Source organism: Lissotriton helveticus, chromosome 12 (genome assembly GCF_964261635.1).
Source record: "Lissotriton helveticus chromosome 12, aLisHel1.1, whole genome shotgun sequence".
Lineage (NCBI taxonomy): Eukaryota > Metazoa > Chordata > Amphibia > Caudata > Salamandridae > Lissotriton > Lissotriton helveticus.
Window position 1 is genome coordinate 267273398 of NC_136073.1, and position 13849 is coordinate 267287246.

General features: G+C 46.3%; 1 protein-coding gene across 8 annotated transcripts in view; it reads left to right on the forward strand.

The window, feature by feature from the left end:
- Window positions 1–13849, forward strand: part of PMFBP1 (polyamine modulated factor 1 binding protein 1) — a 2317386-nt gene that overhangs the window by 482571 nt on the left and 1820966 nt on the right. For all 8 annotated transcript variants that reach the window (XM_078668626.1, XM_078668631.1, XM_078668625.1 and 5 more), the window contains one exon: window positions 11298–11418. In XM_078668626.1, the coding sequence (XP_078524752.1) occupies window positions 11298–11418 (121 nt within the window). The remainder of the gene's footprint in view (window positions 1–11297; window positions 11419–13849) is intronic.

Here is a 13849-nt window from a genome sequence, read left to right on the forward strand (position 1 = left end):
ACCTCAGAAGTTCAGGGGTTTCCTATTGACCCTGGCATACGACATTCCCCTTGCAGGATATCTTGGGCAAAGCAAGACTTTGGACAGGATTGTCCTTCACTTTCACTGGCCCCACATGTCTGAAGACACCAAGACGTTTTGTTGCTCCTGTGTCCCCTTCCAAGCCAATGGTAAGTCAGATGGCACTACAAAGGCCGCCTTAATCCCACTGCAGTGGTTGGTGTTTCCTTTGAGAGGGTAGGGTTAGACATTTTAGGTACCATAAACCTTCCAACAGCATCTGGACATAGTTTTATCTTAGTGGTGGTGGACCATGTCACTAGATATCCAGAGGCCATTCACCTTAGTCGCCAGGGCCCTCGTGGGAATCTTTTCCAGAATTATGTTCCCAAAGGAGGTTTTGTCAGACAGAGATACTAACTTCATGTCTAGCTACATCACTGCTATGTGGAAAGAGTGTGGTGTTATCTATAAGTTTACCACATCCTACCATCCACAGGGCAATGGACTTATTGAAGAGTTCAACAAACCCTCAAAGGTATGATCATGGGACTCCCAGAAAAGCTGAGGTGAAAATGGGATGTCTAACTACCTTGCCTTCTCTTTGCCTACAGAGAGGTTCCTCGGAAGGAGGTGGGCTACAGCCCATTTCAACTTCTGCTTGGACATCCAGTTAGGGGTCCATTATGTCTAGTCAAAGAAGGATGGGAGCAACCTCTCAAGCCTCTTAAACAGGACATAGTGTACTATGTACTGGGCCTGCGTTCTCACATGGCTGAATACATGAAGAAGGCCAGCAAAAACCTTGAGGCCAGCCAGGAACGTCAGAAAGCCTGGCATGACCAAAAGGCTGTACTGACTGCTTACCAGCCAGGACAGAAAGTGTGGGCGTTTGAGCCTATGGCCCCAGCAGTTCTCCAAGACCAGTGGCGTGGCCCCATTATAGTGGAAAAGAAACGTAAGGACACCTACTTAGTTGACCTAGGTGCTCGAAGAAGTCTCCACAGGGTACTTCATGTGAATCGCCTAAAACCTATTGTTGACAGGGCTGACATGAGCTTGCTCATGGCCACTGATGAGGGACAGGAGGAAGAGAGTGACCCTCTCCTCGATCTCCTCTGCCAAGACCCTGTTGATGGATCTTCAGGCTACAAGAAGCTCCAGCCTCCAGCACCTTATCCCTCGAAGATCAGCGTCCTTAATGCAGCCTATGCACTGTGAGCCTCCATCTTTGGTGAGCTGCCTGAGGTTGTCTTGCTACTTGTTGGACTTGGCCCTTTTTGCAGGGTCATCCCTGAACGTTTTGCCTTCCTCCTGTATTTTTTCTGACCTGTTGCTGGTGGTTTTATGACTCTGGGCACTTTTTCACTGCTGATCAGTGCTAAAGTGTATATGCTCTTTTTTGTAAATTGTTGTAATGGATTAGTGATTCCATGATTGACTTATTTGATTTACTTGTCTGACCCTAGTACAGTGCACCATGTGTGCCCAGGGCCTGTAAATCAAATGCTGATGGTGGGCTTGCAGCACTGATTGTGCCACCCACAGGAGCAGTTTGTAAAATGTGGCTCAGGCCTGCCATTGCAGAGCCTGTGTGCAGTTTGGGACTGCCATGTCGACTTGGCAAGTGCACCCACTTGCCAGTCCCTAAACCTTCCCTTTTCTACATGTTAGTCACCCCTAAGGTAGGCCCAAGGTACTCCTATGGGTAGGGTGCATTGAATGTGAAAGGTAGGACATGCCCTGATGTGGGTGGCATGTCCTGATAGTGAATTACAGCCAATTTCGTTTTTCACTATTGCAAGGCTACCTGTTTCTATAGGCCAGAATGGGCAGTTTGATTATAACATCTTATAATCCTAACTGACCCAGGGAACAAGGTAGAAAAACGAGTTTAGTATGCCTGAACTCAGAATGTTAAAATACATCTTTTAGTGTGGGTGATTTTTAAATTCTGTGTTTGAAAATACCACTTTTAGAAAGTAGGTATTTTCTTGCCTAACCATCCAGTATGCCTCTGCTAGGTTTGTGTATTCCATGTCTGGTTTGTGAGTGACAGGGGACTGGAGAGGGCCTTGGCTCCAGCAGTCTGATGGGTGTGGGCTGAGCTGAATAGGACCTGCATTGAATAGAGAGTAGGGGGAGGAGATTTCCTTTCACTTGCCTGAGCCTTCAAAGAATAGAGAGTAGGGGGAGGAGACTTCCTTTCAGCTACCTGGGCCAGGTCTGCTTTCAACAATGCTGTCTCCACCTCCTGCCAGGAAGCTGCACCAGGGAGGACCAAACTGGTTTTGGCTGGGCAGAGACCCTCTCTGCCTTCAGAGAATCAACAATTTTGCAGTATAAATATTGGGGCCCAGAACTTTAGATCACTTCTGGGAATCAAGAAAAACCCTTTGCCAATGAGAGAAACCAAGGAAGCTGAAGGAGGAGACTACCCCTGTGCTGTTTGCTGTTTGGGGTTTGCCTGCAGTGGTTACTTACTGGCAAGGAAAGGAGAAAAGGAACTTTGTGTGTATTTTTACTATCTTGAGGAAGATCTTCAAGGGCTCGAATCTGAGCTTGCCTCCTGCTCTGAAGTCTCAGGGACACAAAGACTTCACCACCAGCTCCCCCTGGATTCCCATGCTGGGAATTCTACCTGGAGAGAGGGGCCTGCTGTTGTTTTGGGCCCTCTGGAGACTGCGTGTCGCTTGGAGCTGGAAGCGCGATGCAACAAGGAAGAGGCGTGTCGCTGCGCAGCAGTTGCTGTCAAATTGCCGAAGAAGCGTGTCTCCGCCACCGCATCTATTCGCCATCGCATCCCCGAGGAAGCGTGTCGCATCACCAGAGAAGCGTGTGGCCGCAGCAGAGGTTGCCGTTGCATCACCTGAGAAGAGAGTTGCAGGGTCTGTCGTGCCTCAAGAAACCATGGATTTCGCCGCACGGATGTCGGGCGTGCACGCATCGTATCCACGTTGTCACATCGCATCAAGACGCCATTTTGTCACATCACATCGAGGCACCATGTTGTTGCATCGTAACCAGAATGCAGTAAGAAACCGACGCATCACCTCCTCTCCGGTAAGGAACCGACACATCACCTCCCCTGCGCTGCAGTAACGAACCGACGCATCACCTCCCCCGAAGCAAGGAACTGACGCATCACTGTCCCTGCGACACTTTTGTTTGTTTTGCGTGACGCATCCAAGATACTTTGAAAGTAAAGTGTTGCATTGACCATCTACATTGAACTACGTTATTTCTACCATTTTAAAGTCATATTCTTGATACTGTATTGTGGTTTTTTGTCGTTTGGTCTTGTGCTATGTTTAGTAAAGATTACTTATTTTTCTAAACTGGTGTGGTGTCCATTTGTAGTGTTTTCACTGTATTACTGTATGTGTTCACAAATGCTTTACACACTGCCTCTGAGATAAGCCTGTCTGCTCGTGCCAAGCTACCAAGAGGGTGAGCAGGGGTTATTTTAGGAGTGTATCCCCCTTTCCCTGACTAGAAGCAAGGATCCCTATTTGAACAAAGGTGCAAACCATTGCCAACTAGAGACCCCCATTTCTAACACTACTCCTGGGTTGGGGCCTGCTCTGACTCTCCTACACTTAGTGAGTCCCTTGGCCCTTGCTGGTCCCAACGTTTGCATCTTTTTGCATTCCACACCAATTGCAGCTACCAAGGCTTGTTGGTGCTCCCCCCTAGACACCGGCAACCTGGACACCGACACCCAATGTGGGGCAACTCGTGCATGGCTCCTAGTCTTCCTCAGTGTTGCCTCGTATTCACAGCTATATCAGCAAGGTCACCATCTTCACATTTGAACCTCCCGACATCAGTTGGCATTGTGCTTAGGTGCCTCATGGTCACTACTGAGTGGGATAGGCTCTGTCCCCTCTGCTTGCCGGTACTCCTCTTCAAGAATGCATCCTTGGATTCCACTGGACTCTTTTACCTCCTTCACCTGAGGTCACTGCACTTAAAACATACAAGTCACCCCTGTGGTAGGCAGGCTGCTTGGTTACAAGTGTGAGGGTGCCCCTGCATGATCAGGACACCCGTAAAACCCCAGAGACAATTCTCCAAGCTTTGTAAGTACTGTCAGCTGTTTTAAGGTATATAGTGGACATCAGTCCTTACGATGTGTCTAACTATATATTGGCTGCACCGAACCTGGTCATGTTTGGTATAAAACATGTTGGAATCATACCCCAACACCAATTCCGGTGCAGGATGTATGATCCCATGTACTGGAGGGATCCTTAGGGGACCCCTCTGTACTCCCTGTAGCAGCCTTTCAGGGTCTGCCAGCAAGCTATTGCTGCTGCTGACCATAGGCATGATTCTTCCCTCCTGCTGCTGAGCTGAACTCGAGCAGGGGAAGGTAGAACAATAAGTTTCCTGTCACAGGGAGGTGTGACCACCACACAGACAGGACTTAGTGTATTGGGCTGGGGAGGAAGTGCTTTCCAGCGCCACCAGACTGCTTTGAAGGGCACATTTGATGCTCGCCTATGCTTTGAAGGGCACATTTGATGCCCTCCTTGCATACTCTGGTTTGAGCCAGTTCCCGCTCTGGCACAAAACTGCACAAAGAACAGGGGAGTATCCTCCCCTCTGTCCAGCCACTCCTTTGGAAGGGACTCCCCGAGTCATTCCAACCCTTTTCCTAGGGTACTTAAGGCCTCCCTTGTGAGTGGGTCCTCATATTAATCATGGAACAAGATTCACCCCTGAAACCAAGACACTCTTCAATCATCTGGACACTTGGGCTTCGTTGGACTTTGACTGAAACCGAGACTGCATCATGGAAGACTCCTGCTGCTCCTGGTCTCGCTGTTCCTGGTCTCCCTGTTCTTCAAGTCTTCTGCGTAGTCTGTGTTTTGCGTCATCCAGGTTCTCCTAGAAGGCCTGTGGGCATCAGGAACATCTGAAGTAATCTCCCTTGGAGGGAAGGAGTCACTTTCCTGCATGTGCAGGTACCGCAACAAAGATTACCGGTCTGCTACTCCTGTCGTCCTACGGATTTCCCGAGGCTCAGCAACACAGGTGGTGAATATGCTGCTCCCTAGAGGCTTGACCTGTCTTCTCTACAATTTTGAGGACAGTATGACTCGTCGGAGCTGCTGGGACCAAATCCCTGTGCACCACGTTGACTTGCTGTTGTTGGCTCTGCACTCCAGAGATCTTTGGGCTACAAGAAGCTCCAGCCTCCAGCTCCTCAACCCTCGAAGATCAGCGTCCTGAATGCATCTTCTGCACTGTCAGCCTCCATCTTTGGTGAGCTGCTTGAGGTTGTCTTGCTACTCCTGGGTTGAGTCCTGCTCTGACTCTCCTGCACTTAGTGAATCCCTTGGACCTTGCTGGTCCCAACGTTTGCATCTTTTCGCTTTCCACACCAATTGCAGCTACCAAGGCGTGTTGGTGCTCCCCCCGGACACCCACCACCTGGACACTGACACTCGATGTGGGACAGCTCATGCACAGCTCTTAGTCTTCCTCAGTGTCGCCTCGTACTCACAGCTATATCAACAAGGTCACCATCTTCACTTTTGAACCTCCTGACATCAGTGAGCATTGTTCTTCCGTGCCTCCTGGTCACTTCAGAGTGGCATAGACTGTCCCCTCTGCTTGCAGGTACTCCTCTTCAAGAATACATCCTTGGATTCTACTGGACTCTTTTACCCCCTTCACCTGAGGCATCTTTTCTGAAGTCCTCCATTGTGGTCTTCAGCAGTTTCCAACTTCACTTTGCACCTATGCATCCGGCTTCCCTGGTGTAGGTTTCTTGGTTCCTGGGGTATCAACAGGTGGGGTGACTCTCCAACCTTCTGTCTTCCTCAGGGCTTCTTCTGGGTCACTTTCAAGGGTCCTTCTTCTAATATACTGCAACTGTGACTGTTACTTTGACTTGCATTGAGTACATGACTGTTTCCACTCTGTACACAGCCTCCGTGGGGTTCCTGGGTACTTACCTTGGGTGGTTTATTGTGTCCCCAGCTCTTCTGAGTTCTCTGGTCCACGTCCAGACTTCGGTTGCAGTTCACATTCCACTTCTTTAGTATATGGTTTGGTCTTCTCCTAGAGACCACTGTGTATTTGTGCTTACTTACCTGTTTTTCTTTGAGGTATTGTGTTGATATCTCTGGGTAGGAGATATACCAATATGTTAGTGAGTGTGTATAATAAATATAACTATTTTTAGAACTACATTGTGTGATTCTTTTTCATCTAGTATATACTGTCGATTAAATGTGGTAAAACAACCTGCTTTACATTCCTTCATGATAAACCTGAAGGCTGCTCTCCACAGCTACCACTCTGAGAGCCTTCTATGGTTAGACCACTAAAATTACCTTAAGGATTGCCTGGATTAGTGCAAGGTGCATCACTCCTGAGAGTGTGCACCATATGCTAAGCCAGCCTCCAACAACCACCAGCAACAGTTCTCAATTATACTTCTCCCAGCAGGGCACAAGTCCTAAAAAAAGAAGTGGGGCGCTAACCAATTTAGGCAGTGTGTAAGTGACATAAAATTGTGTGATATCACAACCCCAGACCTCACAGGAAGTGATATCACTAAAACATTACATCAGATTCTAAGACCGCACATATGTTAAGCAGGTCTATCTTGAGTACATTTGAGCGAATTACAATATTTAACAAATTTGATTTTGCGTGGGAAGTGTGCCAAAAACATAATGCGCTAGATCTAGGCCTCCACTTGTGCATTTATTTATTAAAGCTCTACCAGAAAGAAATTGGCAACAAGGAAAAACATAGCAGTATATCTGGTCTCCTTAATTGGGTGCAAAGTCTACATTTTAAAATATCTTATGGGGTTAAGGCCCCTGCTGCATAGATCTTTATGTACCCAGTAAAACTCTGGAAAAAAATAATAATGGGAAGATAACTTGGAGGTTAATGCACTTGCTGGAGCGAACCGGTGTTTTGTCGAGTTCCAGTTTTAAATCAAAGTAGCAAAGCAAATCATGTGACACACAACTGATGGATTTTTATTTTATGTAAATGGGTAAGTGGGTTACTGTTTTTAACACAGAGATCCTTTAGTTACTTGCAGTTCATGAATTGTAATCCTTCTAATATCGCACAGTGAACTATGAAGGAAAGGGCATGACTGCTACACCTTGCAACCCTCACTTATGTAACACATCCTGTACATTGATGCACACATATATGATGTATTGTCAATGTATAATGTGTACTATTATTATTAGCTTTTGTAGAGCGCATCCCAGCGCTAGCGTCTAGACAGAGGTTGCGGCAAAGGTTTATGAAGCCGATTGCTGGAATAGCCAGGTCTTGAGAAGTTTCCCGGAAGGGGAGATGATGGGATTCTGCACGGATGTGTGGGGGCATTGTGTTCCAGAGTCTGGCCACATTGTGAGCGAATGATCTGCCTCCGCTTCTTGCCCTTTTTTATTTTCAGTGTGACAGCCAGACTGAGATTAGTAGAGCAGAGGCATTTTCGGGGTAGATATGGGGTAATGAGAGGTCTATTGATAGCTGAGCCGATACCCCAGTAGGTCCTATGGGCAATGCATAGATCCTTAAATTTGATTCTGTCGGAGACAGGTAGCCTGTGAAGCATCTTTAGGGCCGGTTTGGCCGACTTGTTTTTAGGTACCCCCAGCAGTAGTCCAGCCACACAGTTCTGTGCAGTTTGGACTTTCCTTAAAGTCACTTTGGGTGCTCCAAGGTAAAGGGAGTTTCTATAGTCCAAGCCTGATAGGACCAGGGCCTGTATCAGGGTCCTCCTTGCACTCATTGGAAGGAGGGAGAGGACATTGCGAAGTAGTCTAATGGCGCCAAAGCATGCTCCAGTTACTCTTACTGCTTGGTCCTCAAACTTAATGGAGCTGTCCAGCCAGATGCCCAGGCTGCTTATCTTGGTCTTTGGAGATGGGGCAGGCCCCAAGCAGTTAGGCCAGATCTGTTTGAGGTCTAAGCTGGAGGCGTTATCCAGAAGCATTAGCTCCGTCTTTCCACCATTCAGCTTGAGGTAGGAGTGTTCCATCCACGAAGCCACTTCCCCCAGGCAAGTTTCCAAGTCAGAGGGGTGGTAACGTGGGCCATTGTATGTGTGATGTAAAGCACTCCAACACTGGATTGGATTGAGTAGCTCTATAAAAGAAATAAGACACAATAGTTGTATTTAAATTGTTATTTTTGTAGATATCAGGACAGACCAACACATCTAACACAACAACGCAAGATGTGTGAATAGACTATGTCTGAGGCTAATTTTTCTCATGTTTCAAGGTGAGGTTCAACTGCTCAAAATATAATTTTATCAAAACATTAAGGCTTTGAGTGGGTGAATTGTGCAGTGTGAAACAGTCAAATAAGGAAGGGTCTGGCTGAGGAGTGGCAGGATGCAGACAGCAATCAACAAACTACCTCTAATTCTTTGTCCTGGAAGTGCAGACTCCACGCAGTCGTAGTGGGTGGCAAGGTGAGACAAAATTCCCAGAGCTTTGCAGCACAACAGAAGGGAAGGTGGAAGGTCACAGGTCAAGTGAAGAGCCATTGTCACATCGCTAGTGCTTTGACGTGCCATTGGCCCTGAGATTGACAGAAGAGAGAGGGGAATTTCTTTTGTCACCTCACCCCCCTTCCTTGTCCCCCGTGTCCCCCCCACTACAAAATCTGGGGGGTATATATCCCCCACGTCCCCCGCGCTTCCTACGCCCATACCCTGGAACTCAGGGGCCTCCCTTCCCTCAGGGGTTGCAGGGCAAATTTGACATCACTGCTACATATAAAGTAGTGTCCTTCAGTGCTGGGGCTGGTTAGGCCAATCCCTGCTTTAATTTCTGCTTAGGTATCATTATTTATTATTGCAATGGGTTATTTTAGTATCTCTTGCCTGGCAACTGTTGACTATCTGCAGGCGAAAGCCTTTTGTTTTATGTTGGTATCAGTGCTTAATTTGAGCCGGTGGTTTCTGGTGCTCAGCACCGGCACTTAATTGAACATCAGCACTTATGATGGCAGCCACATGGTGGCACCGTTTGTGTAATTTAGAAATTAGCAGAACAGCAGCTGCTAATTAATTCAATGTGCAGTATATGCAACTAATACCTGCTGCCCAAGTTATTCTTATAGCTTTGGGGGCCGCAAACAGTCTGAACTGTCTCACATGTACCATTGTGATAGTTAGTAGTTGTATAGGTACTGTCATTGGTGGTGCTGGCAGTAGCAAAGGGTGGTGCAAGCAGCAGTGGCCTCCTTACGAGGACCCTGGTTGGTATGCTATGTTACGTTATGTTAATTTGTTTAGTACACTAACCAATGAGAGGGTATCCAGGCACTTTGGCAAGGTGTGTATGTGTGGGATCCCAATGCGCTTATATATGAAAAGCCAGGTCTTCAGCTTCTTGTGGAACTCAAGAAGTGAGGAGGAGGTTCTGATGTGTTGAGGGAGGTAGTTGCATTTCATTCCATTTCTTGGATGCCATGTAGAAGTGTGAGCGACCTCAAGTGTTGCCTGGCGAATGCGTGGAGTGTGTGAGAGTGAGGCAGAGCATAGGTGTCCGGTGGGTTAGTGAAAATGTATGCGGCTGTTCAGGCATTTTGGTCCTGTGTTGTGTAGGGCTCTGTATGTGTGCGTAAGAAGATTAAATTGGCTGCGCTTGTGAATGGAGAGCCAGTGAAGCTTCCTGAGGTGCAGTGGATGTGTGTGCAGCATGGGAGGTCAAGTATTAGTCTTGTGGCTGCATTCTGTATATTCTGTAGTCTTTGTAGGAGTAGTTTGGAGATTTAGGTGTAGAGAGTGTTGCCATAGTCCAGCTTGTTGGTGATTCGTTTTTCGTGACCATCTATCTTGTCTGCTCATGCAAGCATTTGAAGATCTTCTGCAGCATGATTAGGATGTGAAAGCAGGAGGTGCACACTGGGTTGACTTGAGTTGTCCTGTTGAGCTTGTCAACTAGGATGATCCCTAGATTTCTTGTGTGGTCTGTGGATGTTGGTCCTAGCACGGACAGCCACTAGGTGGAATCCCATGGGGAGGTCTTGTTGTTAAAAACCAGTACTTCTGTCTTGTCTGAGTTGAGCTTCAGGCATTTGGTTCAGATACAGTTTGCTACCATGGTCATGCAGTTAGTAAAGTTGGTTCTGGCTGTGTTTGTCTTGTCTGTCAGGGAGAGGATGAGTTGTGTTTCATCTGCGTAGGAGATGACGATGATGTCTTGTGATCGGATGATGTTGGCAATTAGTGTCATGTATATGTTGAAAAAGCTGGGGCTGAGGGAGAATCGCTGTGGGACACCCCATATCAGTTTCTTGGACTCTGATGTGGAGGGTGGTAGCCTGACTCTAAGGGTTCTGCCTATGAAGAAGAAGGAACAGATCAGTTTGAGAGCAGATCCCTGTTTGTCTCGAATCTTCTGATGAGGGTGTTGTGGGAGATCGTGTTGAAGGCCGTGGAGAGGTAGAGCAGGATGAGGGTCGCAGTTTCTCCTTGGTCCAGGATGTTTCCGATGTTCTTGGTGGTCACGATCAATGCTGTGGTTCTCACGGAATCCTGATTGTTTGGTGCCTAGCAGATAGTGAAGTTAGAGGTGGGTTGTGAGTTGCTAGTTGATGACTTTCTCAATCAATACAATTAGTTAAAAAAAAATCCAGATGGTGTCTGCCTTCTTGGATTGGTAAGTAAACCAAACCAAAACAAACTGGTGCTTGTGTCGTTCAGTTGGTGCACGCACGCGAGGTGACACAGCACATCCATATGTCATCATGCAAGTAGGGAATGATGCAGGTGCATTATTTCTATGCCATTCCCTCCCCTTTTTTTGCCGCTTACACATGGAATCTACAGAGGCATTTAGATTTTTGCTGATGTTGCATAGCATAAGCAAAAAGCATGACAAAGTCAATAAGGTGAAACCTATTGGCTTTGCCAATGCTTGTTCTATTTACTTTTATTTGCAAACACATACACTCCTCCTTTTTACATTGTGTTTTACCTTTACATTTTTAATACCTAATGCATATGTGTGTATCAAGTAAAACAACACTGCAGGGTTCTTTGAGCTATTGGCTTTTCCAGTGCTTGTTCTGTACTGTTTTCACTGCTTTGAACTAGCAGAATTTCTTTGGACCTTAATGTGTGTTCAGAAGGCCTACTGAGTGTCCATAACTCATGCAGGTCATCAGACGGTACATTGATCATAAGATGCCTTAGAAGTATATTGGCAGGGGACGTTCTCAAGAGACTGGGCTTTTGTTAAATCCAACTTCCTTAAAACCACTTGTCATTTTGTTTCTCTCTTTTGTCGTAGAGTGGACTTCCAAGAGTATGAGGAACTGAAGGAGCAGCTTCTTGCGAAGGAGCAGCTCCTGCAGCAGATGCACGTCCAGCTGAGAGATGCCATCCACAGCCATGAATTATCGAGGGTAGAGGTATGTACTGTGAAATGAAGCCACACACTGCTTGTTGTGAAGGCTTCAATGGGCTACTTATGGTTGCCACGTGACAGTGCAGCTCCCAGAGACATCAAGGAACATATAAGGTGAAATATGTTATAAAAAAAAAAGTAATTAACTGTTGTAGTTGCAGGCCCTCTGTGTCTCAAACAAGAAAGATGTAGATGCTTTTTGAGTATAAATGCTTAGTCCGCAGGCTTTATATTTCCATACAAGATGTCATTTATTCCATTAACGTGATTAAATAGAAACTCGTAGAGTAATGCACTAATGCATGTTAAGTAACATGGCAGCGAAAGGGTGTCTCACTTGCTAATTTCAGGCCTTCAGCGTCCCTGCAATAATTACTGATTGGAGACATTTCATCACTTCCATGAAGGATCAAGCCAGATGGCTTATACAGTTCATGGTCGTTTTCAGGTGGTCGATTTATAAGCTCTTTTTTAGTGCTGTTCTTGTCCACATCCACTTCCTAATGCATTTCAGTCCTACCTCATAGAGGGAACAGGAATGTACCTCTGTGAACTCAAATTCTTTCATTCCCCTTAAGACATCATTGTTGCTTCCCCACCGGCTCCTTTTATGTTGTTGTTGATCCCTCCAAGCTGTTTGTCATAGGTGCCCACATTTTCTCCTTGCTCTCCATCATGTTGTTTCCAGTAATTTTTCACTGTTGTGTCATCTCTGGTCCATCCGTTATCCCTGCCTTGCTTCCCTACCTTCTATTGGTCATTATGTCTATAAGTGCTGCTGCTTTCCGTCCTAGTTCCCCTTCCTGCCTGCCTCTCCCTCATGCTACTGCCTCTCCCTGGACATATCCCTCTCATTAAACCAGTCACTGTACTTTGCCTATTCGAGGGCAGTGGAGGATGCCCGCATGGACCGCAGACGAGTCATAATCGGCAACACCTTTGTTTAGATGTCTGCGTTGTTTTTACTCTAGCCCAGTAAAGATGTAACCCTGTATTCTTAGGAACCTGTAGTCATGTTCAGCAAAAATGGTTCCTTCAGAGTAACCTATACATGTAGTTAACAATTCTTACAGGATGACTAAAAGTATGCCCAGAATAAACCATTTACAAGAAGATAAATAATTACAAAACGCAGTAAATAAGATTTAATAGTTGGCGTACTTTGTGGATATATGTATTAAATTATTTAAACAGTGCATAAAATGTGTTCATTTTGGATGCTTGCTTCTACATCTTACAGAACACATCACAGAATATTTCAAAGCTTCAGTGGAAATCATAGAATTACAAATTCAGAGTCCTCCCTTTAAGACCAGTTCAACTTGGTTGTGTTAATCAAGTATATGGCATTTGTAACTCAGAAGACACATAGTTGTGTTTCCCCATCCTTGTCTGGTTGACTCACAAAAACCTCCACAAAATGGAAGGACATTAGCTCTCTTGAGGTGACAGGTCGCTATCTCATTCGAACCTTTGATAAACCAATGATAGTATTTTTGAGGTTACTCTGTCTCTCTACCCAAGGGAGTGTTCCTATTTATATTACGAAGGACTCTCAGCCACTAGGATAACCAGTGGCATGCTTCTTCGAGTCCTCACGAGATACAGTCTGTATATGGGTGGCTCAACCTTGATAGACAACGTAGCACTTCGGATGCTATTGAGGAGGTACCCATATATAAAACAGTTGCCTAAGGGTTGTCTCTTCTGTGTGTCTGCAGTTTATTCTGGGGTCCGTTGACAAGGTTAACAAGCATTGGAAATGCAATAGGTCTCGCACCATTAGAGTTAGTGCTTTTAGAATTGTTTATGGGTTTTTTTTGTAAATGTTTAGCATTTTTGTTTCCTGTAGCCAATGCTAAAGTATTACAAATAAAAAAAGCCATAAACATTTCTAAAAGCTCTAACTGAAATGGTCTGAGACCTATTGCACTGTGTGAGGGTGAGGGGTTGAGGGTGAGTGAGGGTGAGGGTGAGGGTGGGTGAGGGTGAGTGAGGGTGAGGGGTTGAGGGTGAGTGAGGGGTTGAAGGTGAGTGAGGGTGAGGGTGAGTGAGGGTGAGGGTGAGTGAGGGTGAGTGAGGGTGAGTGAGGGTGAGGGGTTGAGGGTGAGTGAGGGTGAGTGAGGGTGAGGGGTTGAGGGTGGTGAGGGTGAGTGAGGGTGAGGGGTTGAGGGTGAGTGAGGGTGAGGGGTTGAGGGTGAGTGAGGGTGAGGGGTTGAGGGTGAGTGAGGGTGAGGGTGAGGGGTTGAGGGTGAGGGGTTGAGGGTGAGTGAGTGAGGGTGAGGGGTGTATGTTTCAGATAGTGCATGCAGTCCTGTGTGGAGATCCCTATATAGTTCAAATTTATTTTTAGGGATAGTTGCCCAGAGGATCTAATAAAAGGCTAGCTTAAATGGTTTTGGTTTTACTTTAAAAGTATGGAGCCAGTTGATTAC